Source organism: Bombus flavifrons, chromosome 4 (assembly GCF_040668555.2).
Source record: "Bombus flavifrons isolate JBK064 chromosome 4, iyBomFlav1_principal, whole genome shotgun sequence".
In the NCBI taxonomy this organism is placed as follows: Eukaryota; Metazoa; Arthropoda; class Insecta; order Hymenoptera; family Apidae; genus Bombus; species Bombus flavifrons.
This window is the reverse complement of record NC_138445.1, coordinates 12,123,775-12,151,618: the sequence shown is the minus strand read 5'-3', so window position 1 is coordinate 12,151,618 and position 27,844 is coordinate 12,123,775. Positions and strand designations below refer to the sequence as shown.

Here is a 27,844-nt window from a genome sequence, read left to right as displayed (position 1 = left end):
TAGCTGTCCGGAGAGAACAGCATTAATTACACCGGCAGGTAAAACTTGAGCTTTCTGCATTGTGCGCTGGGATTACAATGCATTTTATGCAAACCAGCTCGTAGAATAGCAGCTCGTTGAATACCGCGGCCAATCCTCTTTCCCCTCTTTGTTCCTCGGTCCACCCGTTCGTCGATTCTCCTTCTCCTCTCCATCTCGTTTTCCTAGCTCGGTTCCTTTCTTCTCTTCCTTCGCCTTGTTTTCTTCCTTGTTACAAAATAATAAACGAATCTGCAATTACTTTCTTAACTATCGTACCAATTGCCGGCGAATCGACTCTGTTTTTTTAGGAAACCATCGCCCTCGACAAAATATGTACCCGGACCGGTGTCCGTAAACGTAATATTTCCGCGCACCGTCGCGCGTCAACTGCCTCAATTTGTCAAAATGTTCGCATCGCGAGTTGTCGGAGCAATTTGACACGGGTGCCCGGTCTCGCCGAATCGACGTAAATTGCGATTCGTCGCGTTATTGGGCCGCGCGTGATCGCAAAACTCCTCCACGCGCTCGCCAACTTTCGAAAAGCCGATTAATTCGCCGACGAGCGCGGTCTAAAGTTACGATTCGTACTTTTATCGAAGGTGAGCCGAGTGTGCCTGTACGTATACGGCTTCGTGGTTTTCGCTCACAGAGAAATCAGAACCGCCACCCTTGACGCTCCGTTATCAGCCGGCCGAGGGGGACGTTCGATTTGGCTCGAGACAAACGAACCTTAGAGTGATTTCAACAAAATTACGTGGTATTAAGTATGTTGGAGATGAAAGGACACCGAAGCCTCCCCTTTGGAACTTCGGGAAAATCCGTAAAATTCTAATTAAAGTCTATAGTTGTAATTAAACAATTTGCCCTCATTCTACCCAATTGTATTTATTTGTGATTTGTGACAATGAGCTTGGGCGCAAGGCGACAATCAGTCGCCGCGGTCAACGGGACGAACGCTCCGTCTAACAAAGATATGGAGTAATAATATAGCCCTCGTTAAAAGAAATATTTGTAGAGGTACTCGACACGAAACATTCCAACGGTTCCTTCGGGCAAAATGATTTCCAGATGTCGATGCACCTACACAGCACAAGTTCAGCTAACCTGAGGCTAGCCGCTAGAAATCTTAGGATTTTGTTAATTAAGATTCTTCAAACGGGCAAGCAGTTTTTGTCCCAACTATGGGAAGATCGGAGAAATCTACTTTTCTCACGAACAACGCTTCCATGTTGGCGGCTAGCATCCTTTTCTAGCCACCAACATGGAAATTGACCAATTAACAGCAACGTCGATTTCTCTCACTTTCTGAACGAAGGTTATCCCCGACGAATCCGATGATCTCGTGTCCTTAGACACACCCCATCATAGTTTTCCTCTGGAGCATCATTGCGACGGAAAGTCATCCTCTTTCGTGTGGATATTCCACGTTTTAACAAAGAGTTAGTTTAGTAATACTTTCACCGTAGCCAAGCAAGTCGATCACGGCTTGGGCTTTGGAAGAAAGCGCGTTCTGTTACCCCGTTGACCGCGGATTCGTTGTTGGATCTAGGATCATTGTCATTAGCTTCTCGAGTGTCTGATTACCGCGATTACTTGTCAAATTCTGTAATAGTCGTATTTGCACTAGTCAATGTCTTCTCCATTGCATAGCAACAATGTGTAGTCCAAATGTGAACCATAATGTGAATCCGACAAGTACATGTGTATTTGCTGGATCATTCAGATGCATAGAAGGTGTGAAGCAAACGTAACGTAACGGGTCATTGGAAATAATGGTTGACATGTCGTCGACAAGGGGGATGTTCACTGCTAAGCTAACTAGAGGATAGAAATGAGCGTATAACGGAAACAGTAGAGTTAAGGAATTCGGAACGATCGTAAAGCCAAATGAGATTCTTAGAAGGGACGCATTAGTTTAGTAGGCAAAGCCGAGTACGATTTGTCTTTAGCAAATTGTCGGTGATTTAACTCTTTCCAGACGATTGCCCGAGAACCCGTTTCTCTCCCCGTCACCTCTTTCCGTGTATCTACGATTCGTTGGTCATTGGAAAGCGCGTACATGTTGAAAATTGAAATAAAAATCACTGATAGAATTCGTGTCAAGGATGACTTGGTATCTTGTTGTTCGCGAGCATGAAATTCTACGGATGGTCATGTTCGTTTCAAGGTAAATCGGAATGACGATCACATTGGGAAAAAACGACGAAATTATCTTCCATCGGTGTAGCCACGTGAAATTCAACAAGTAATCGATTCCGTTGCGTAACTGTTTCTTTTCTTGTTTTCAGATTGTTACGTTCTCGGCGAATACAAGATTAAAGAAAAGTACATATGTAGCATACGGGATGGATCGAAGTAAGCGGAAACCCTAGTTCGGGCTTCTATAGATATTTGATTACACGCTCTAATTCGGCAAGCATGTAGATCTCCGTCTCTGAAACGTATCGCGATATCGCGATACGAAACTGTATACGAGAGGCTTGCTCGAAGGTGATACGGAGGAACGAAAAGGGAAAGCAGCCAGCCAGCAGCAGACAGATATCGAGTATCTCTCGTTCTCACAAATCTTCAATGTCCCTAATCCACGTGGTGGCGGGTTGGCCGTGAACGAAACGGCGCTACAATAAAATAGGAACGAGTGAATGAGCAAATACTACGCCGAACGCGTGAGAGTACGCCCTCCATTCAGTGACGCCACCATATTGCTCCCACCTGTTATATCCGTCAGTACTTTATCTTTCCTTGGCCGTATTAACCTTACCGCACCACCCACCCCTTAGTCTCACTCGACCGATTTGCAGAGCACTTTATTTCCAAGAAGAATCCACTCGTTTGTCGACCGTTCGAACAAAAAGGTAACCATCTTCCGCGTGAAAATCGTACTCGTCAGGTAAAAGACCTTCCACTTCCTTTTTCCTTTTACAATTTGTTCGTCGATTGCCAGTCTTTATTTTCATAGTTATTACTCCCTCTGCGTCCCCTGGGCGTGCGTAGATAATGATTATTCCCCGTCGTAAAATGTAAAAGCAGATTGTGCCCGGTTTAACCTGAGCGTGACGGATAAATATTTACGGTGCAGCTGTACAACGACAATAGTGCAATATATTCGTGCTACGTAGCATATGATATATAGATACGATAATAAACGGAGAAAGTATTTTTAGCTTCGGGCAACGTCCCTTTCGTGTGCTTCTAACGATTCTATTGCTTCGTTTCGGATTCGATAAACTCGAACGAACGTCCTACCGTAGAACGTCCTGCCTTGTGTGCATCAGGCGTGTCGTTGTCCTAATGGAAAGATGAGTATCTCGAAATTAAATATGACTCGTGTTTGGTGCACCGACTTGCTCCGAATCGGACACTTATTTCCCCAACGTTGGCGGAGGAGGAAGGTGCATCATATGGAGAACAAGAGAGAGAAACAGAAGAATGGAAGGAAGGAAGGAGGAAAGAGAAAAAGAAAAAAGGATGAACGTGGAAGAAAAAAAAGAGGCCGTGTCTGTGGAACAGCCGGAACACCCACCTTGATTCGATATCGACGTTCCAGACGATCGAAAAAAAAATCCATTGCAAGGGTCCCTCGAGAAAATAGAGTAATTTAGATAACAGCCATCTCCCCCACCACGCTCTCCGTCTATATCATCGGCCAAGTTCCTCGCGTAACGTGCCTCCGGTGGCACAATGCAGACACTGCGCTCAGCGCTGGTACCCTCGCCGCTGTTGCAATTGAGAAACGACGTTATTCTCTGGAACTCTATATTTTCTCGCCTATACCTCTCGATATTCGATCAATCAGAAACATATGGTTCTGTATTAAGGCGTGATACAATCGCGAAAGTCGATCGTGAAAATTCGTGAAAACGAACGTCCAAGTTACGCTTATGAACGTGGGCTTACCGTAATTCGCCTCTCTCTCTTTCTTTCTCCGGTCTTCCCCCTTTCGTGACTTAGTTGCTTCTCTTTCGTTCATTCGTCGGAAAGTCAGACTTTCTCTGTCACGTTACCCCTTCTCCGTCTTTTGTCGACGACTCCCCTCCAGGAGTCGAGCAGGTAACGTGCCAACGCCAGGCAATGGCGCCTTAGCCGCTGCACCTGGGCTAACCGTTCGCCAGGTGAGAGAGTACGATGATTGGTCGAGTCGCGCAAAACGCCGCGCTGATTGGCCGATACCACGGTTCTGCCGGTACGGAGCTTTAATCTCGTTTACCGTAGGCGCGCTGCTGCTCAGTTCAACTTACCTTAGCCGCACGGACGGTTGGCCACGCAACTCACGCCGGACATTCCACGAAACGTTGCGACGAATAGCCCCCCTCTCCTCTTCCGCCCTCTTCGTCGCACAATAGTGTTCGTCCTCGGGTTAGTGGCGTGCGTAAAATCGTGTCGATCTTGGATCGTCGCGGGTGAGATCGCTGGAAAGCAGCAGGGAAGGATCGACACGACACAACACCCGTAAGATCGCGTCGCCGCTTGTCCGTGTGTGCGTGCGCGCGCGCGAGATCCCCCCTTCGGTGCCTGTGTATATACCTGTACGTAGTGTGTACGAGCAAGCGGACAAGCGCGCGCGTGTATATAGCGGCTCCACTTCTTTCTCTCTTCTTCTATCTTCTTGTACCGTCTGCGTTCCGTGCCCTCGTGTTCGTGATTGGTCGGTGCGTGGCATTTTTAAAAAGTCGTCCTGCTTCTGTCCGTTATAACCTGAAAGATCCGGCAGCGGCGATGTCGCGAAATCACGAGTAAATCGATACGGCGATCCATGTCGAAATAATGTCGGTACGACGAACCGGCTGCTCCTGGCTCCGAGTTTCTCCGGTTGTTCGCGATACGACGGTACCCTTCGAGTCGTGATCAACAGTGTACCACGGGTACTCCGTTGCTTTTTTTCCTAGTGATAGCAGCGGCAAACAACAGAAGAAACCGTGCAAGGGGCACGTATGAGATTTGAGCAAGAAAGGAACGGGGGGGGCTCTACTATTACGGTACCGGCTCTCTTGCTGCCAGAATTATTCGCGGTGGCACGTTTCTCGAATCAGCGGAAAATTCAAACACATTGAAGATCCATCCTGACTCGGCAACGCCGGCGACGTAACAACGACGCTATCGTCAGTGACAGGTAGAATACGCGACACGAGAACCGGAGGAAGAAAACGAAAGGGAAGAGTGCAGTGCAAGAGAAAGAGAGGAAAAGAAAGAAGAAAGCCGCAGCGTGCGCGTGTAGTTCCTTTTTCACGAGCTACCCCCGACTGACATATGCGTGTGGCGCGTAGATTCCAAAGCCAAAGATAAAGTTTCGTCGCGAATCAGAGGTCTGGAAAGCGGCTGAATTTCGAAAATAGTTTCTTGATCGCGTCTCTGCGCGTTGGAACCAAGAAGTAGAAGGAAGGGGGGAAAGAAAACGACGGAATAAACGTCTCGGCGATTTTCTGGTCTCTCTTTAGAGGTGCGCCTACAGAGGCGTTCTCCGTACGTCGCGGATCGTTCGCGGAGTGTCGGTCGTGCTACAGTGTATTGTAGTTGTGCTGGTGCAGGGTGAGGTTAGGATCGTGTTGGAGAGAAAGGAAGCTAAAGAGAAAAGGATAGATAGGAGTGGGTAAATGATAAACTGCGATTAAGTGCAAACGAGAAGAAATATCGAGGCAAGAGGACACTGTTCGAAGAGGAGTCGCTCGCAACCTCGAGAACTGGATAACACGGGCGACTCGAGAATCGCCAAAATTTTGCCGGTTTATAAAAAAGGTGAGTACGCATGTTGATGTCCGCGGTTATTGGTCCCTTGTATACACCGATAGCTTATCTTCGGCAAGTTGAATAAACGGGCGTCCAATTTCGTTAACTAATACGTCGATCTATTTTTTTCTCTTATCGTTTGTTTTTGGATCGGTTTATCGAGTTTATTCGATAAGCTACGTTTATTCGACAGCAGCGATACCGGCTGCGATTACAGCTGCGGCAAATATACGACCGCTATTTTGATTGCATTACCGATTCAAAGCATAAAGCAACGCGTTAATTTGCAAAGAACCAATTTGCCGTTCGATCTTTAAGAGCCATTTACTTTTGAATGGATCCATCTCGGAAGATTATGGTCCGTAGTCTTGACAGAAGGGAGAGCAATAATAATCACTAGGACTCTTCCGTTAATAGTATTAAACGCAGCTGGATCGAAATCGTGCGATTTTTTACGTGACGCGTACAGTCTTTATGTTATTCTCTAATTTCTTGTCGCGCTACGGAAGAAGAGTCAGTTTGCTCACCGTTTAACCTCAGATGTCTCGCTCCGCCTAACCTTGAAATCCCACTCGTCGCCTCTTGCGTGTTTTTAAAACACTCGGATCTTGCCTCTCGTAAGACGCGCGCATGCGCCGTACCGCTGGTCCTTTTTGTGTTCTTTAAGTCGTTTCTTTCTACCTTCTTCGTACCGCGTGCCTTTTGCTCTCGAGACTTCGACAAAATTTCAATTAAAATCCTTCCTGATGTCGCTGACATTGTCGAGCTCGATTTAATCTCGAAATAGAATTTCATTTTATTCGAGAAGCCGGGCAAAGTGCAAGAATGAAAATCCGATGAATTTCATTTTACGCGATATCTTCTGCATACTTGAATTTCGCGGGCTTATCTTTCCCATGTTTTCGTTTAAACAACGTGTGACCCAGAAGATGTGCGTCATTGTTTCGAATTCAGGTAACAAAGAGTATTGTGATCGATAGAATTTCTGTAATTCGTTGAACGTTTCACGACACGAGACAAAAGATGTTTTTGTTCAACATCCATTAATATCGATCGATTCTTGACAATGGCAAAAGCTAATATTTTCAAGTTATCGTGCATCGATAGTGTATATCTTTGACGGCATTGGTTTTCCCTATTGTGCGCTCACCCTACGATATCGTGTTGACAGCGTTCGGGAATGTGGATCATTGTGAGAATCACTGAAAGGAAAAAAAATCAGGTAAATCGACTATGACGAAGCTGAAAATTGCACAAGAAAATGACCAACGACTGTACAAAGATGATTCGGTATATGTGCATGTCAAGGGCGTTGTAAGACAATTCGAATTTTTTTTAACCTCGATTGCACGTACGATTTTTTCGAATACTACCAGCGTCACACTGTGACGCACCGATTTTCCATTGAGAGCCCAGCATCATAGACACGTGACGACAATCAATTTTTGTTATCTTTGTAGAAACAAATGGATCCTAACCTGAACTTGGCAAGTATAGCCGAAAATAGTCAAATCTATAACCAGCGCGTATGGTTTGAGGTTATATTATATAGTTAAAATAATTTATTAAAATAAAGTATTAACTCTTCTCCTCGTGTATTCTGTGATATTACTCAGTTTTGCAATTGCTAAAATAGATAACAGATATGTAAGTAATCTTGAATATATATTATTGTCGTATAATACATAACTGTCATAAAGTAGTAAGTAAATCTTCCTATCCAGGAGATCATTCATGAAAAACAGACGAATATTATATGATGGTTCGAGCGATGAAAGCAGATAATATGATGGAGATATCATAGATTTATTTGATACTAGTACTTTGTCAGACGATAACGATCTCAACAGGATACATTTACCAGTCATTTCTAACACAAGCGACGATTCTCTTGATGAAGGTTGTGATGATTCTCGTAACAGTGATTGGATGGAAGCAAACATTGATCCCGCTTTTTTCATTGTTTTACCGGAAAGGAAGGACTAAGAGTAAATCTTCCAAGAAATACTTCGATACTAGATGCGTTTTGTTTATTATTTGGCGATTTTCTTATGCAAAAAATTGCGAATTGGATAAATGCTCGAGCTTTGTTGTTATATCCTCTACATGCATTTTCCATGTTACAAAAAGAATGGAAACCAACTTCAGTTAAAGAAATAAAACAATCCTTAGGATTATATATTGCCATGGGCAATATTCGAACGCCTACTATTATGCACTCTATTATCAACCTCAACTTAGCAAAACAATGCCTTGAAATCTACATAAGAAAACTCTTCGCTGCCTTTGCTTCTATGGCCAAATGTGTGATAAATCGTACCGCCTTCATACAATTGATCAAGTATTGCAGCATTGAATAAAAAATATAAAAGATTGCTATTACCCTGGTGAAAATTTATCGATAGACGAATCAATGTTATTATGCATTCGTATTAAATATTCTTCCTTATTCTGGAAAAAATACAGTACGCAATGAAATCGGACGTGCTTTCTCTGTTGTTTATAGATTATTAAATGATTATTTGGGAAAAGAACATTTATTATATCTACATGGACAATTATTACATTAGCGTTGAACTAGCCAATAAAACTCATGTGGTTGAGACACTAAGGAGAGATCGTAAAGGTAATCTCAAGGTTGTAATTCAGCAGAAATTATAAACTGGAGAATGTATTTTCAAAAGAAAAAATAACATCTTAGTTCAAAAATGGAAAGACAAACGAGACGTATTAACAATATTCACGAAGCATAACACAGATCTAATTGAAATACCATCTTCAAGAAGAAAAGGAATAAAAGCTCGTACTGTGTTCGATTGTAACAAAAACATGTCTGGGGTTGATCGGTGCGATCAGATGACGGCATATTATTCCACGCCACGAAAAGCAATACGCCGGTATTCGAAAGTTTTCTTTCGCTTATTTGATATAGCAATTTGGAATGGGAATTGGCTGCTGAATAGAATTAATTTCTCAAAAAATGTCTTATTTACAGCTTAGAAATAATCTTGCACTAAAATTGCTTAATATCGATACCAATGTCCTTCGTCTCAATCTTAGCGGGATGTAACATTTTTCAATAAAATTAGACAAAAGATTAAGATGCCGTGTTTGTGCGAGGAGAAAGAAATCCACTGCCACATGGTATGCATGCGAAGCATGTAAGACTAATGAGAGTGAATCAATAGGATTATGTATTAGCATATGTTTCAAAATGTTCCACAGTATATAAATTGACTATATTAATTTTAAATACACGTTTGTATAGTTAAATATGGCACATTTTTCCCAGTAGAAATTTTATTTACTTTATGAATCGAATAAAATTTTTCATGTGGCCCAGCGTCACATATTTGTGACACGATTTGTGACGGTAAAACTAGATTTACGTGCTCATTTACTAGGTTTTAAAACCATCCAAATAAAAATCTGTAGTATATTTTGTAGAATTCTGAAAGAAAAAGTAATGGGCTGTGGGTGGAATTTCTTCTCCGCGGCGTGATAGCGAACGTGTTAAAAAAGAAAACATAACTCGTCCGAGTTACGTTCACGTAAATTTTTTGCTCGCCGGATCGACAAATTTCGTAGATTCTGTTCGCGTGTAATTGCTTGCGTTTCGCGACTGAAAATTATACGAGCTACTAATTTCATGGTGCTGCCGCGGCGGCTAACATTTATTTAACTGTCGTATACTTTGTCTGACAATTCTCGGTGTACATTTCGACAACGGATAATAACACTTTTCCGTCTGAAATACCGCAAGAACGTTAGGAGAAAGGAAGACGGCCGCGAAATTACGAGGATTCGTTTCAACCACAGAGGAAAGGCGTCGAATTCGAAAAAAAATGCCTGAAAGAATTCAGGAAAAAACGGATGATTTTACCTTGGTCGACCAGAGTCGACTTTCGATTCAAGTCGAAAATACCGAATATACTCGATTCGTGAAAACTGGACAAAATATTGGCGTTATTTTGCTTCGTTTTACGAGCGGTTCAGTGACTGCTCCCTCGATTACATAAGGTAATAAACACGTAACGCAGTGACCTAGAAAGCGCAGCTTTCGTCATCGTTTTCGAGTGACATAAATTGCAGCTTTAAGACCGTTTTATCACACATTCGAGACCTTGAACGACTCAACGGTTGTCCAGGTCATCGAACTCGCTTCTACATGCAGACCTAAGGCAACTATTGCTATTCGAATGGTTCGATTCGCCGTAAGAGAACGTGTTATTAGCAAAAGCTAGCGCGATTAGGCCATTCGTAGCGGAATCACGCGCGCGCCGCACTCTCGGAGGAGAAAGATCGGCTCGGCCAACGGAGCAAAGTTGAAGTTTTCTCGGAAATCGTTTGGCACCACTTACGCCATTGCTCGTGCCGCACGGTTACCTCGAAGCTAATTACGTTCGGTTAAATTTCATTTGGGAAGGAAAAGTTGCGGGCCCGAGCCACCTACCTTTCGCTTGTGCCTCGTAAACGAAAAGAAGACGTTGATTATTTCGACGAAGTTACGCGTGGAACCTGTGGCTGTTCGATCGCGTCGATATCGGTCGCGATCACTGAAAAATCTTGACGCGCCTAATGAAATCTTCATGAACGTTATACCGTTCTATCGGTCGCGGCTCGTGCCTCGGACTAATTTTCTCCGCGTCGGTTCAATTTTCTATTAATTAACTGGCCGTTCCAACCTTCCTCGTTTGGCTGAATTTTAACCATGCGTTTCCCTGTTTTATTACGTGTTAGCGCGACGGCGCTGGTCATTGCACTCTGGTCGCGCTAATTGAACGTTTCGTTATCGCGACTCGATCTCGTCTACGCTCGGATTCGATACGAAGAAGGTAAACGGCGCGTATTGCGAGTTTGAAAATCGCAAGATGCAAAGAACAAAGAAGAAACGGGAAAGATATGGCGCTTCCTGGATAGCTCGTTGCTCCCGCGATCCGATTCATTCACACGCGTTCCCGTAGAGCTACTGGTTGCGCAATCTTCTCCGTTGCAAAACTTTTACTAGACGACTCAGCGTCTCTGAATAATTCATCGGAGGAAAAATGTATCGAGCAATTGCGAACGTTTAATCGAGTACAATTTCTCGCTTCGATTACGTTCGTTGCTGTTAAACGATGACTATACGCAAGAGCGGAAGTCGCTACAGATAACACGAACGATCGAGCCAGATTCCCTGAAAAGCGGTAAAAAGTCGAATGATATTCACGCGAGTGGTCGATCGGCTCGCGACTCCAGTTTACGCACTCGTGCCACTTCCGTCTAGCGTGCTCGTCGACCACTCGAGTGTGACGATTGGCCTGAATCCTTGCGAATACGAGTAAGAACGAGAGATACGCGGCGGTACGGTCCGTCTTTGTGAGAGTTTACGACGCGAGTTATCGAAGCGCGATCGTTTTACGCCAATTATGCAACTATCCGATTTTCATAATGTCTTGCATTTCCGTTTTCAGGGGGACGCACGGACAGAGATGGCATGAGGGACGGTTCCGGCAACGTTGCCGAGGTGGTAAGTGCTCTTTCTCTCTTCTTTCTATTCTCATTTGCATATCGAGTATATATATACGGAATTTGTAAATGTTTCTCCAATTACGCAACGACTCGTACGTGTTGTTAACCGGACGGTACATATACATATATAGCTGTTACGTGCTACGTAACTTTACTGAAATAGAGCAAAAGTCTTGAAGGAAACGGAAACGATTCCCCTCCTTTTGTCTTCGTTCCTAAGAAAATGGATTCCAAACATACTTCCGGGATGCACATACTCGACCAAGCCTCGACCTCGCGGATATCCCTTACGGTACTCGTGTCACCCCTCTCTTGAAACTTCTCAACAACCCTTTTCCTCGAAGAGAATATACGATAAACACAGCCTTAGGTAGTTTCACCGAGGAGAATGGTGAATTTCACGAATGAACGCCATCATCGACCCTTCGGCTTACACAAGTTTAAGATAAGGTGGCGGAAAAGTGGGAAGGTGATAGGTGTTTTCAGTTCACGCTCGAAGGCAAAAACGAGCGTTTCTCCTAGTTTCCTTGCATTCGGGCGTTTACCTGGCGTCGAGTTCCTCGGACCTTTGTGAGCGTGAATAGGGCTTCTTTGGAGCCGACGTGCCGTAGGAAACGGCGAGTAGGTACGCAAAGTATTTTCGAAAGGCTCGAGGCTGTTGGCGCCAGGAAGTAGGCTACCGGGTTAATACTTGACAGGGAGAGCCGGAGAAAAGCACGAACCGTGAGAAGAACGTAGAAAAACTAAGGAGAAATTTCACCATCTTTAACACGCTGCTCCATAATTAGCCAGAGTGTGTTGCCCCGATACGTATCGATCGTTCGAGATAATTGTCTTGCATTCGATCGAGGTACACGCGAGTAAAGTTAAGCGAAATATCGGCGTGAAGCGAGATAAGTAAAGTAAAATACACCATCGAGATCGCATCGGCTAATAGCGGCCATTGCCGAAACAAAAACGTATAATGGAGCGTACGATAGCCAGGCGCGCCGGTTGAATCGATGAAAGCATAGTACATATATACCTGTTTCCTCGTTGCCTGACCTTGGAGAGATCAGGTGAAAAGTATACCGGATTGCATGGAAGGGGAACGTTCAGGTTCAATATACTTGGTGGATGAGTGTCACCCAGATCCACAGTGTGCCAGCCTTGTGTAAAATGGGAGAAATTATGCGAGCCGTGAGGTCACCTACGAATCAATTACGAGGTCATGGAATCCAGATACTCGTTCGTCGTCGAACTTGCCGATTGTTCTTCTTTCGCACGATCTCTGGTATCTGTTCTAACGCGTGATTTAAGTTGGAAAGTGGACCGAAGAATGGCACGTGCCACGGCAGTTTCATAGTCCCTCGTCACCTTGGAACTTTAACACGATTCTAGCCTCGAGAAACTTGTTCCCTGGAATAAAACGTGCAAAATAGCTGGTCTCGGCATAACTCGACACCCAAACGTCCAGCATTTTTACCCTCTCGCTTGAAAAGAATCGTCGTCGTTCTTGCTACGCCTACGGTTTTTGCGCGGTGTCACGATTTACGCAACCTACGAATAGACAAGGCGATATTTATACGGGAAACCAAAAGTTTCTTCAACGTGATCACGATCGCCTGGTACGTTTAATCGGCGAAGAAACTTGAACATTGTTGAAGTAAGTTATTCGAAAACGCAGTTTACATGGCGGTTACACCCTCTGCTCCCTCTCCTGATTCAATCGTTCAACTAACATTGATCTTCCGGGCGGTTCTATCCTAATTAAAACGAGGCATTCCATTGACTAAACTTCGCTCGCCCAATCGATAGATCTCGTTTCGCTTTTATAGCGCATAGTTTATCAAAAAGTGAGGTTGCACGATGGCGAATAATTGGGACACGAATTCCACGGGTTCTTGATAGCCATCGAATCGATTACAAGCGAGATCCGCGAGGTCGCTTTGAATTACCAAGTTGTCCGAACGAAATTGCGACAATCGTCACGGTAAACATAGCAGACTCTCGCGAACTGCTATTTCGACGGACGTGTACGTTCTCGCATATTTATCGCTGGTTCTGTATTTATTTTTACACGATCCGCTATCCGCCCCGTTCGTCGTTCCCGTTTCAGCTGGCGATTAAATATCGCGACAATGTTTGACTTTGCTCGCGTCAGCTGATCGGATTAATAAAACGTCACATACGGTGACAACGCCTCTGTTTCGTGCCTTTGTACGATCTTATCGTACGTGAAAAAATATTTCTCTGACATGGCAATGTATCGCTTTGCGAAATCTTGCGTATAAAATTTCGTCATCGTACACGTACGATAATAATTTGTCTGTATTTTTAATGGTCGCGTGTTATGACAATTCCATACACTCGACGCTCGATAGAGAAGACCGATCGAACGGTGCTAAATTAATTATCGGCTCCCTTTTGTGGCGACATCCAATGGTCCTGTAAATGTTAAACTCGGATGTAATTGCTATTTCTACAACCGAATGGATCGGCCAGGGAAATTCTCGATCGCAGAATTTCACGGCCATTTCGCAACTGGTCTGCGCGAGACACGCGGTACGTTCGCGTCGTCGTGAGAATCCTCTAGGCCAGCGGTGATTTTCGTTCTCGATTTTGATCAAATGCTTCTAATATCGAACGTAAACGCGTAATGGACGTGTGAAAATTGCCACGTAGATTGCACGTTTGCAGATATTATGGAGGGGAATTCGCGGTGATATTCTGCCGCGATCGAGTAATTAATGGGGCGATAATATCGGAATCAATTGGCGATGTAGACAGATTGAAACGATGGAAAAGCAGCGCGTGTGTGTACACGCGTGATCTTTCACTGGGATTAGTATGATTTCGCTGGCGAAATGGGATTCGTTGTTTTCGCTGAAAATTGAGAAAATTACAGGTTGCGACATCCCGTGCGTGTATTTTAAGCTTTAAATGGAATCGCAATTGGATTTCCCCGTTTCGAAACGAAAGGTGACAGTCGGTGGAAACGCAAGAGAAAAAGCATTTGGAATAATGGAAGGATGGCGGTTGTTTCACAGAGTTTCAACAATCGGTAAAACACGAATGAAAGATCGTTCGGAGGGCGGGAGGGCACCGACAAACAACGAAATTACCAACGAACAGTTAGACAATGAGTGCTTTAATTAACCCCTATATAAATTGTCGGTGCTGCATTGTTTGAATCGGGCAAATAATACGCGCGAGAACCCGCAATGACAGGATAGGTTGCAGCGAACCACGCAAATGATATATGACCGCACCACGTATCTAGCCTGTTCTATGCTTGACCCACTGTTTTGCGTCGATCTTGACAAATGACGTCTGCGTCGATGCTAAACGCATAACGCAGACATCCGTCGGCCATGTATCATCGTTTCTGTAGCATCATTGAAAACCGACCAACAACCGAGATTTATTGACTCTTTGACCGACCGACGTTGGTCGAGTAAGACGCTATATAGAACGAGTTTCTTCTCTGTCTAACAGTTTAAATATCGCGCGTCGTTAAATATAGTCATTCAGAAGCACGAATCTCGACGCTTTATCGGTTGACTGTTGTCAAGACGTTCGATCGATTCAACGTACCGCCGACCATATTCTTGGTGTCACGAGCAAGTTTCTCAAACGCTTGGCTGTTTCCTCCGGTGCGAACAATGTTCACGTCGCGAAAATCGTTTCTCGTTGGCAGACCATTATAAAATGGCGTGGACGTTGACGTTAGGACGACAGCTATGGAACGTTACCTCGGGGACAACTCGCGTTTACACGCGAAAGCGTTCGCACGTGCTGCTATTTCTTCCCTGCTACGTGTCGTTGATGGATAGAAGGGAGTCGATACGTGTCGTTCCCATGGAACGAATACGTTACGCACGTCGTACGTATGCACGCTTTTACTACCACATCTTCCGTGAGTTTCCAGTTACGAGAACTAGATTCCCGGCCCTTGGACAAATTCCAGCTCGCACCTCTGTTTGACTTCCAGTAGCGAAGAACAACAGTTGTTTCGAAGAAACGCGCCTCTTCGATTTTACTTCTGGAAACCGTGTCGTTTACCGACCCTCCCTAACGCCCCATTCCACCCCATTCTTATACAGCTTTACACTCTCATAACGGAGAGCCGCTTATCCAGAGAATGCCGTATTTATCGTTCACTTTGTTACGTACGGTTTGCGTATCTCTAGTTGTTTGTTTGCGTTTATCTATTCTTTTTTTACTTGCGTGTAATACTTTGCCGGGTTCGTTTAAAATATTAAACGAGCTGCAGGGTATACGTTCAGAGTGCATGGACGCTGCGAGCCATTTGCGAACAAATATTCGTCGTCCTCGCTAGTGGAAAAGATCGTGCGTCTATGCCGGTCGAGGCGTACGTAATTAGCTTTCAAAGGGACTTAAACTCGGCTCGTAGTGCGGCTTCTTCTCCGAACGAAAAGGGTTATTATAAATTCCCATTGATTAGAACGGCCGTAAACGGGTTTATGACGTACAAACGAGGCGACACGACCTCGTGGTCGAAGAAAAGAAAGATTTACGACATCGATAGTCGGCGTAGCGCTCGCATAGTGGCGCGTACGGCATGCAGCTGTTTCTTTTGACGGAAGTCGAGCACGTTCCGCGAACCTAGCACCGCTTCGAAGAGGCCAGTGTCGTGGCCGCAGCGTCGAACGCCTTCCACCACGAACATCTCGTGCACGTGAGCGCTCGCTAACGGTAGTACAAGATCTACGATAGTCCTCTTCCCCTTCCGTTCTCTGCGGTTTCGTTTCTTGCGGCCCCTTTCCTTCTTGGTCGACCAATCACGAAAATTCTCGGCGATCGATCGTTAGATCTTGCGCGAATTTCCTCCATAAATCGCGTCCAATTTCGAATTTGGTTACTTCCTCCCATTCCAAATCGCTATCTCTTTGAACAAACGATGGCGAGGATGATAGAAGTTGGGGGAACCGATTTTTCTTACTGTGTTGCTCCATAACGCTCGTATTTGCCACGTTTCGTTCCACCGCCGTCCATCGTTCTGCAAATTCATTGTCCAAATCGCCGCGATGTTCCGTGTCGTCGCTTGCTGAGAAATCACTGGAAATTTTTTTCTAGGTTCGTCCCTGAGGAAACGAACGCGATTTAAACGTCCTGTAAAATACTTGCGCGACGGTAACAGCGTAGGGGTAGCGATACAGGAAACGCGAATGGGGTGACCGGTTGTATCCCCTTTGCTCGCGTCACTTTAGAGTCCTCGTTCGATCGGATGCGCTCAGACGGTTTTCGCTCTGGGCACTTTTAAGGCGTCCTTTCTAAGTACCTTTTATTCGATGTCGCGAACTTTCAAGCGTTCTTTCTTTCGACCGAAGATACGAGCTTCTTGAAACGTCGCTGACGTCTATAAAATTCTTACGACGTCGCCACGGGACTATTATCTTTACCGACTTTTTCCTTCAAATACTTCCCTTTCAATTTATCTTTCAAACTAGTATTCAGCACCCGACGAAAACATTCATTTCCGCTCTATCGTACGGTCTTCGGAGAATCTGCGTAATGGTAACTTCATTCAGAACTACGAGTAGAACAATTACAGTAGCTAGACGGTTGGTCTACGTTTCTCCATCAAGCCCGTATAAATCATAATTAGCGGGAAGCTCGTAATTTAATCTCGCGTACCGGGTGATGAATGACAACAGATGTCGACAAGGACCACGAGCGGTATCGTTGCTCAATTAGGCGGCGCGGGCTAGGAGCGCAGGCTCAACCCACATGCTTTCCCGCACCTTTGACCTCTTTCGTTTCACCTCTATTCTCCATCCTCTCTTCGTTTCTCTGTTCCTCTTTCTGCTCTCTAATCAGCTTTCTCGAGGCGACTGCTGGGGAATTTGTTGCGAATTCACCGATTCCTCGTGCGTATCAAAATTCCACGCCCGTCCTGGTATCTTGCCGCGCGTAAAATCCAGACGAATTTCCACACTCGAAGCGTTCGAAGACGAGCGAGTCTGAGCGAGATGTCGCTGGTACAATGTCGGTAAATGGACGCGTGTATGTCGTATCATTGCGTGCGGTACAAAGCGCCGTAGCCGAGTATTGCGTTCGTTTTACAATCTTCGAACCAGCGACCAGGTGGGCGATGTGGAATTAAATGGCTCTCTTAGAAATAGTTTCTCCTCGTGGAGAATATTCTTTCGTTTCCTATGAGCAACGACCGCGAAATCGTAGAAGAATCGTGGAGGAAGATTCACTGCGTTAACAGGAAGCGGAAGCGGTCCAAGGCAGGTTTCTTTTAATTAAGCGTTTCTCCGACGTTATTTTCACTCGTATTTCCCTGCGTGATTATGCGAGGATTCCTCGCATCACCGGTTTTATTTGTCGTTCTTAGAACCTGGAATTACCTTTTCTCTCCTCGTGTCTACTTTCGGAACGCTCTCCGCGCTTCCAGACTAACGAAGCGTGCCTACCCAAAAAGGATCGCACGTACACGCTGAAATACGTGGCGAGCTAACGCGTTTGCACGGCCATTCCCGCGTGTGTACGAGCGGGTAAATTGCGCGAAAGTTGTACGGCGCGAACACAAGCGGGATTTAAAGCGGGATAACACGTAAGAAACGCGATGAAGCTGCATGTAGAGCGTAGAAAGTTGAGACTGTATATCGTCCCGTGGCAGAAACAGGAGAGCAAAGTGCAAAGTGCACGGACTCGTCGAGAGAAAGAGGGGAAGGTCGATGGTAGGCGAAGGAAGAAGGGAGAACGCGCCAAGGGTTCCTCTGTCATTGACTCTCTGCGTTTCATCGTCCGGCCTGAAAGCCTTCCTTGTCCTCGGCTACAGTGCCTTTCAGAATAGGCTGACACTATCCAGAAGCTGGCTCGCTGGATGAAAAAGCCGGGGAGATCTCGTTGTCGGCGTAGTTTTGTACCAATGGTTTCAACGATCTTGACTGTTCGAAGAAAAGGAAAAACCGCTTATCGTATCTACTTGAAATCCAGACTTTGACTAATCGAGGGTTCTAGTAGCTGTAATGTTCTTCGGTTGGGTCATAGCGAAGTCAAAATTGATGAACCTCGTTTTTCTATCGTGTTCTGATTGTGTCGAACAAATCGGATCTTTCAATCATCGCCCCCATTTTTGATCCCACGGACACGCTACGAAGGGACAAAAAGTAGTAGAATTTCGAAATAACAGAGCTCGTAAAACTCGATTCAGCAGCTAGCACAGGCAACAGCTTTGGGAAATTTATGCCACCCCGGAATAAGAACTCGGCTGTTGGAAACAACGTCGGACGAGGATGATCGCGCTGTATACCGGCGGAATACGAAGTGGAATTTCGCCGTTAATGATAACAGAAACAGAGTCGGCGGAGTTTCGTGATGTCAGTCAGTCGCAGAGAGGCCACTCTTACCGAACCTTGCTTTCGTGGCACGGCTGCTGCATTCGGTTTTGAGCGTACCCACACGTGCTATAATGCACGCCGTGTGCCGATACCAGCTCGAGATAAAGTACTAGGAAACGAGCGTGCATAGGCAGAGAACCGACGCGCAACAACCCGGCGTCGTGCATCGCGATCGCCATAACGTGTATCGCTCGTTTCAAAGCTTTCCGTGCACGGTATTGCACCGCGCTCGTTCCATACGAAGAAAGGTGAACGATCGTGCCATTCGACGATCAAAAATTTGCCGAAATTGGCAACGTGATTCGACGTGCTCTTTCGCTGTTTCGAACGGATACGCTAGATTTCATTATCCACACGATTTATATCGTTTTAAACGAGATACATTTCGTCAGCCTTCTATCTCTATTAATAAAAAAAATGCAGTTAATCGATTCGCGTATGTCTCATTGGTATGAGGAATGCGTGATAATATGACGAAAATTCTACTTTGACAGCAACGAACGTTTAGTAATTTCAAGCCCACGCGATAATATGAAACTTCATCAACTTTAAATTCAGCTTTCTCGATTTACAAACTAACAGAGATGCGACAGAGTGAAGAGCTGGAACGACGATTTAACGCAGAGTTGCCTTTCGAAAACTCGAAACTCGAGACAGTGTTCGCAACGTCACCGTTTTTCTCTACTTTTCGATATACAGAACTTTTTTTTTTTTTTTATTTATTAATATTTACAATCAATTCTCGCATTGAGAAGATATACAGAACTGACACACTTCTCTTTCTCGGTAGGGTCCGTAAAAATATAAATTTGCTTAAACTACCACAGTCTACTTACAACTGTATAGCTTCTTTGTATCGTATCATTTTCGCTGTAAATTATTTCCCAGCGATCGACGAAATCTCGCTTTTGCTCGGAAAAAGGGGGCCGATTACGTCGAATAAATTCCGATCGTAGAACGCGTTCCTTCTCCTTCGCACGTAACGGGGCCACGACCTGCGAAGAGGCCCTTTCGCGGCTCGTCGAATCCGCTTTGTAATGAAATTATACCGGTTCTCGTCGATCGGCAAATTACGGGCTAGATATTGGCCGATGTACACCTACCAACTTGATAACGCGGATATCCGTCTACGTTACAAATCGGAGGTCCGACGCGCGCCTCGCACCTACGTTAAGCAGATTACCCGCGCGTCGATGAATATGTATGAGCGTGGCGCATACACGGAGCCGAGAGACCCGGTGATCCGTGTCACGCAGAAGAGAGAGAACGGTGGGCGTGCGCGTAACGCACGCACGTGGCCACGTACACGCGCACGCATCCACCTACGTGAGTACACACGCACGCACGTGTCTGTGTACGAGCGAAAGCGTGGGTGGAGAATGGACTGGCGAGGAGTTAGCGCGAATAGACAACGACGAACGTTCCATCGCGAAACTGTGTCGCTCCGGGATACCAGATTTCAGATTCGAAACGGGTTTCGAATGAAGACACGCCGACTGTAAGATTAGTAATACGCGATAATTAACTCGTTAACCTGTAGACAAGAAAATTAAGCGTTTTAATCTATGCGACGATGCGTTCGTTCTCTCGGATCTCCGTCATCGCAGGTAGCTTGCTACGGGAAAAGAAATTCTAATTTTAATTCTAATTTAAAGCTTGGTTATTATTAACGGATACGAATATATAAATCGTGTAGTGGTACAATAACAATAAATCAATGAACAAAAGGAACATTCGTGCAGTACGTTGTATGAAACTTTTGGTAATTTCGTTAGCGCTGTAACGAGACGCGATAAACGCGTGTAAACATCGATGGTAACAATGAAATTTCACAATGTCTCGTACTTCACAACGCAATGTATTCGTACAAATAATCTACATATAAGTTTTATACTTTCGCGAGCCACCGTAATTCTATGCGGGAAATTTCCTATTACGCACGATGACAAATAGAAGATGGAAAGATTGGACTCGCTGTGGACGCTTCCCCCTTTCACCTCCCAGGGAAAAATAATTGCGGTAATCAAAGCCGGGTCGCGTTACCGATATCCATCCTCCTCTACAGGCGCGTGCATGGAGCGATCAACGCTTGGTCGGTATCGTGTTAAAGCCAGGCTGCTCGACCCGGCGACCGGACAATCGCGTAGCGTGTACGCGCACGAATAGAGTCGTACGCGCGCGGAGAGAGGATTAGCGAGAGAGCGTGGGTGGAGCATGGCAATGGGAGCAACGGTGGACTTGTTAGCGCGAATACATCGTCAGGAATAAAGCGTGTCGCATGTATATACGTCTAAATATAAAGTCGGTGGAGCCGGTGGAGAAGAGGCGCGAGTGCCACGGATCCCTGGCGAAAGAGCGGTGTAACCACCTAGTCAAAACACGCCTGTTGTGTCGCTCGGAGAACTCGCGAGGCGACGTCGCAACAGCGACTGCAGCTGTAGTTGCAGTCCGCTGCAGCTGAGTTCGATTCCAGACCGCCCTCTTCTCCGTGTTCTTCGCGAATACGTCGTTCGAGTTTCTCTCGTCGATTATGTTACAGTTTCGTGTCGTTTAGTGGGTGCGTCGATGTCTAGTGAAATCGATATCACCGTGCAGGATCGATAGTGGAAGCGGAAGAGAAATTGTGAAAACGGTGAATTTATTAAAAAAAATAAGAAACTTCGAATTTTGAATGCTAATACGTCGATGGCATTCGCTCCTTCTCGTTTTACATCTCGATCGTTCGTCTACGTATTACGCGAACGCGTTTATATTTACATTCAATGACACGTGTCTAGTACCCCGGTGATTACCAAAATACGTATCTCGAAGAAGTCGTGGACGAAGTAGATATTCGCGAGATTCGCGATACCAGCGACCAGTGGTTAAAATTCGCTCGCAGTCGCGTGTCGCCGGGATTACGCGATTGGAAAAGTTGAAAACGAAAGGTTATTGGAAGTTTCGAAGCGGCAGCGTGTCGCGTCAGAGAAATATAATTAGCCGTGGTTTTGAGACGCGACTGGAAAGCAGGCTGTCCATTTTACGACGATCTTGGCTGTGAGGAATCGTAAAAACCGACGTGGAACGCGCCATGCTCTCTGTATCGCGCTATTTTCGGGCGGATAGCGAACCACTCGCGCGTAAGTGGCGGGCGAGATCGAACGGGGACGCGATACTCAGATATTTTACGACCGAGTCCATCCATTGACGTGGAAGTTCGTTTCGCCAACTTCGTTGCAGAGCGTCCATCCGTACTGGCATTAATTAATTTATCGTACAAAAGGGAATCGAGTCAACGGGGAAGACGCTTTCGAGCGATCGGCGTCGTCCGTTTACCAGAAGCGTAGGTCCCGAACGAAGCTTCGCTCGAGCGTGTTAACGGCAATTATTATTATCGTTCCTTCCTGGTAATCAGAAGGGTGGCGCAACAAAAATCGACTGACGTAGACCGATGAAACTGCATCGAGATTCCTCGACTCGTAACGGTGTTGTGCGTAAACAGGTAGCTCTTCTGGCCTCGTCTACTGGTTCTAGATTCACAGGAAACGCCTTAGAACTGTTATATGTTACATTCTATTGCGGAATACTCGTCGTGATGATCTCTGTGCGTCCTATATCCGTTCTTTCGTTTCTTCTTCCACAGACTAGATTTCCTGCGGTTCTTGCATATAAAATTTACACCGTTCGTTAACATAGGAAGGAAGGATTTTACGATCGTGGATAGTTTCGCTCGCTTTAAGAATCGCTCGCTTTACGAGGAAACAGGGATCGCCTGTCTCAGTTGGTCTCAGTCTACAGGTTGGAGAAATCCCGTAAATACCGAGGGTCCGGTATCGTCACCATCTACGATCCTCCCGTAATTAATTATTCTCGTCGAGTCGCGGGGCATTTAAACGAACGAGGCCGGAGGCCCGTGAGAGGAAAGCGTAATCGGTTAAAAATTGTGCCGTCCCAGAAACCGAGGGCCAACAATCTGGACGAGTCCGCTCGCGAGAGAGAGAGAGAAAGAGAGAGAACAATAGCTCGGTTGATGACGATCAAACGTTCTCGTTGTTCCGCGTTCGTTAAAACAGAGAACCGGCCTTCTCTTTCCGGGATCGACGCGACGTATTACGCTTATTACGAATTAAACGAAAAAGAGGTTAATTCCGTGGCGGCTAAAACGGTCGATTCGAGCGGCTATTTTCAGCTGGAAACGTGACACTTCATTCATAATCCTCGACCGTGTAAGCTCGCCAGCCGACACCTAATTAAATCTGAATTTCCTCTTGCACTTGTTCGAGCGAACAACTTCCTCGTTGCTACTCGAGAACAAGACGCGACGTCGACCCCCTTTCCACTCATGCAAATTTTATTTACCTAGTAAAACTTGTTATTCCGTATTTGCATCGTGCCATTGAACTATACCGTATACATAGAGAAGCGTATTTGCTACTGTACATCGGCAAAATGACGCTCGAGAATACTTCATCGACGCGTGATCGATGATAGTCATCGTGGCACATCGTAGCAACGAAAGGATTTCGCAAGCGAGTGTCAAGGGAACGAAGGACTAAGTGGAAACGCGTGTTTCCGTCCCCGTTCGGCTGCCCTTTCGCCCTTAATCCCGCCAGCCCGTTTCCACGACAGCACGTAACTGAGTCGGTAAATCAACCGGGTATTCCTTTCTTGGTCCTTCATCCACCGAGTGCAGGTTGGTTCGCGATTGCGGCATTAAGTTTAACGCACCCGGATTAAAACCTTTACCGTATGTCGCGAGGATTAAAGTTTCCCCTTTATGCGGCGTCGCGAATGGAGAACGTCGTTAAATGTTACTAACCGCTCGTTGACTGGACGTTGCTCGATTCTCATCTGTCGACGATATTCTCCTTACCGATTCTGTTCCCGCGAAACAATTTCAAGGTGGACTTGCTCAGATTTTTGACGAATCGTTCGCTTGTCGTTTGTCTAATCAGTAGTGGGCGTTACAGATAGATCCGCGGTTAAACATATACCTTCGCTGTGACTTCGTATTTCAATTCTTTTCTAGTAAAAGCTTTTAAATCTTGTTCGTGGAACGAACGATCCTAATGATTAGCGCGCGTAGGACTCGGGTCGAAAATATTTAACCGACCGTGTCGAATGTTGACCCTAATCGCGACCGAACCAGATCGGACCCGGCAATTTGTGTCCTGTGCTCGGTTAGCCATGCGAGGATTGTGACTGTGCGCGAGCACTTCGTGGTACGATTCTACTTACCGAAGAACGAGCTGGAGATGGAGCGTGCCATTTCGACGGACGACAGTTGCGCGAAGAGGCTGTCGACGATCACGGAATACTCGGAGCCCGGGATCGACAGCGACGATAACGATCGCGAGGAACGCCGCGAGGAGGAGTCAGCGATTCCCAGAGGCGATTCCGAGCAAAGGCTCGAGGAGCAGGCGACAGCCGTCAAGTACTTCCTCGTGGACGACTCGCCGATGGCGAAGTTCAGTCGGAGCATCAAGTGGATCTACAAGAAAGTGAGTCTCGAAAGTACCTCGGTTAAAGAGATTTGTACTTTTTCTTCGTCTCGAATAATCATTGTAACGTTCGCGCAGTGGCTTTACGATAATAATTTCATAGCGGTGATATTGCGATCGAAGATCTTTGGAGATCCTTGTACGACGAAGGAAACGTAAGGGAATCTACGAACGAGAAACCGAATATCGCAGATTTCGCTGTGAAAGCAGAGAATAAGCAGAATTCTCGATACAGTTCGAACCCCAGGGAATCGTCTGTGAATCTGAATCTGCGATTCAAGCAGATTCGCCATTTGCACCTCAAAGTCAGCTTATGAGCGAACGAGTGTACCAGGGACTAATTCGTGCATATGCGGAGCAAAGCTCGTTTCCAGTTACGATACGCGCCTTTATCCTAAGTTGCCACCGTGGAATTATCGTATCTCGCGGATGTCTGACGTTGACGTTTCTATCGGGCCGGAAGGTTCGATCGTACTCTAGTCGCGTCCGCTTCGTCTTCGTCTCGGTGAAAGAAGCTATTAACCGCACGCAGCGAACGCCGTGCGTTCTTTTGCTCTGTTTTACTTTCGAACTCCTCGAGCCGTGTCTGCTTCGTACGGAACGAAACGTACCGTGTACGCCCGGCGGTTCCTGGCGCGACTCACGAAAGTCGTGACGGGCCTCGCGCCTCTCCTCCACTCATCTACGATGCCTCGGAACGTGCTCGAAAGCGTGCCCCGTCGCGATGCATCGACGCTCCGCGCTGAAAAGGTCTAGCGTGCAGGAATTTTAGGTGAATTGGTTCGGAGTTGCGTCGATCGAAGTTCGCGAGTGGCGGTTACGCCAGGAATTTCTAAGCGGCGAGTGAGAACCGCGATCCAACAGGGCATTTTGTTCCGCTATATATCCGTAAGAACAATGATTTACGCTCGAATTAATTCGTTTCCTCGGTCCCTGCGATTCGTAGAAAAGCCTTTCCATTTAACATTCACTGCCAACTACGAGATATCTCGCAGTATGTACCAAGACTGCCGACGATATCTCGTAGTTTGCGCAGTGAGCACAGGAATTTTATTCAGCGACGCCAGCTGCCAGTTATCTGGCACTGCTTTCTTTCATTTTCAACTTGGTGTAAACGCCATTTTAGTATTATATTTGCAACTAATAAAATTTCCAACGAATGGGATAAAGACGTTACAATGCACTTGCACCTTCTTTTCTTCATATTCTTGGTTTGTTCGTTGGTATTCCTCCTGCTTATTCGTTCTTATTTTCGCGCGACAAAGCGCACCGATGATGGTACACAAAGCACGGAACGTGTTAATGAACTCGGTGACAACATTCTCCTCTTCCGATCCGCGTCCCCGACCTCGGATGAAATGCCGGTGGAACGCGAGTGCCCGGAATCGAGATAGAATCCTCTCGTGCCCTCTTTCACCCTCCTTCCGCCTATTCTCCCGTTCCTTTCGTCCTCCTTGCTCTCAGTCTCGCTTTGTCTCGTCTCGTCCGCGGGTCTCCCGCTTGTCTTTTCCAATCTCTTCTCGTCACGTGTTCGTCGCAGAATGGGGAGGTCGCGCAACAACCACCGGGCTACTTGTCCTCCGCTCCTCGCCAGACGGATAAAGAGCAGAAGTGGAGACAGTCGAACCGGTAGCACAGAAGAAACAGCCTGAGAAAGATGAACGAAGCCGAAAGAGGGGAAGAGGAAATCGCGTGTCGAGAGGCTCAGCGGACCTAGAAACTCTTCTCCGACCTCCGCTACTAGAGAGTCACAAGACCAGCCTCTCGAGAAGGTCTTAGGAGGCGGAATGACCTATTTCGCATTGTGGCTAGGTTTTCGGTGTACCGGCGGAGAAACGAGAGACGAAACGATGCCGGCGTTACAGCGAGTCGCGTGGACTCGCAAGCGACTGTTAGCTACAGCTACCTAGCAGAGTATTCTTTGAAACGGGAAGGTTAACGAACTTCCGCTGAATTCCGCACGCGTTTTCCACGACGTGGAATTTCGTGTTTTACCTCTTTGTGACTCCATGAAAATTGCCAGCGTCTAACGCGTCGCGAAAGAACCGCCGTCCGTGTATCGTTCTCGATTTTCGTGGCGAGAAAATTGTGATACTATTTGAAAACTAAAGAATGTAACGTGATAGAAGACTCGGGAAATAGGTTTGTAGAAAAACTTAATGGGCCGGTTAGGAGGAAATCGATACATCAGCGCGACCCGGTTACGCGAGAAGTGATAAATTTTAATTACCAAATTATGCTGTCCGACCTGACACAGAGTTGGAGAACCGTCCTAACCCACGACCGACCGAGCTAATTGAAATCTCGATTTTTGGTAGCTCTAATTCGTTCCCTCGGCTTTATGGAGTCGTACATGCCTGAAATATCTCAGCCATTCGCCGTGCGCCAGGTGGAACGAATAGGCGGCACGAGCTCTACCCGAGATTCTTATCCCGACTGCGACGCGTTCCATGCGTCAGCAGGGTCTTCTCTCATTTTACGTTCCTTCGATCGACAATATTCCGGGGTCAATAGAAACCGAATCGTTCCAATTTCTTCCTGGTCGTTTTCTCTCCGCGATCGTTTCGCCCCGGTGTCGGACTTCCTTTCGAAACAGCATCTCGCGCCTTGCTTCTGATACGAATGACCGAGAACAAAGCGAATCGCGTTTACACGCTTTTAACATGCCGGCGTACCGAACGAACGCGCTCTTAGGAGCAAAACCAAAGTAATTTGCCACAGGAAACGCGCGTAATCGCAAAATCGACCACAATGTCGATGTCGTTGCCGAAAGTGCGGCGGCAGCAATTTCCATCGATGGGTTCGTCCATCGTCTGCGGGCTGCTGTGTAGCGACCAGACCTTCGATTGAAACTCGCAATTGACGTTACGAAGTTAACGCTTACGCACGCGAGTTCATGCTCCACGTTCCATATAATATCACCGGCACCGGAAATATCGACTACTTTTCGAAATTACCATATTGCCTAAGTAATCCTGTCCTCCGTAATTTCAATCAATTCCAACCCCTTTTAACCGATCGGCTACGATACGACTACCATCTGTCGTAAATTTTCACGAATCTCATTCATCTTCCTTCTATATCTTTGGAATTTGAGAAAGCAACAAGGATCGCGACAAGGAGACAGGTTTAATTCCGTGGATTACGATGATCTTTTTGGATATTTGTGACAGCGGTAGATGCGTATATTCGTTACTTTAAACATCTTACTATGTCTGAAGGAAAACCTGGAAATATGTATACGAAATTTCTAGTAATACGTAATTCTGCTTAATTCAGAAACTTGTTAATGGTCTTATCAACGATCCCTGAGTCGCTGTTCTAGTGGATTTCGCAGCGATATAAATAATCTCGTAGCTTTAAATTGAAATAGTAATTGGAGCTAGACTTTGATACTAATACGTAGGAACTTTATTACTTGTAGTAATTAATTCTTACAATGTCGTTTCCTTGGGATTTATTTGCATATATAGACTATTATTATATATATGGTTGTGCCATAAGTTTCTTTCGTTTTATAAGGAAATAATAGACGCACAACGTTTTGTTTTGTTCTATTGGAAGAAAATGGATCATGCATAAATCAATAAAATAAAAAATGTTGCGCATCTATTATTTCCTTATAAAACGAAAGAAAGTTTTCGGGCGATCTATCGTATTATTGAATTGTTGGTAAGAAAGTGGTGACTTAGATTTTAGCCCCACGCAACAGAATGTCGAACATTAATCGCGATGATCGAACAGGTATGAACG

General features: G+C 45.8%; 1 protein-coding gene across 5 annotated transcripts in view; it reads left to right on the top strand.

Annotated features, from left to right (window-relative positions):
- Positions 1-4,259: 4,259 nt before the first annotated feature.
- LOC138179220 (apoptosis-stimulating of p53 protein 1) overlaps positions 4,260-27,844 on the top strand; it is a 107,114-nt gene continuing 83,529 nt past the window's right edge. The window contains exons 1-2 of one of the 5 annotated variants that reach the window (XM_069111806.1): positions 4,260-5,754; positions 11,199-11,254. In XM_069111806.1, the coding sequence (XP_068967907.1) occupies positions 11,222-11,254 (33 nt within the window). In that variant the 5' untranslated portion in view covers positions 4,260-5,754; positions 11,199-11,221. Of the gene's footprint in view, positions 5,755-11,198; positions 11,255-20,813; positions 24,092-27,844 lie in introns of those variants that run through there. The other 4 variants (XM_069111801.1, XM_069111800.1, XM_069111804.1 and 1 more) reach the window with 4 other exon arrangements.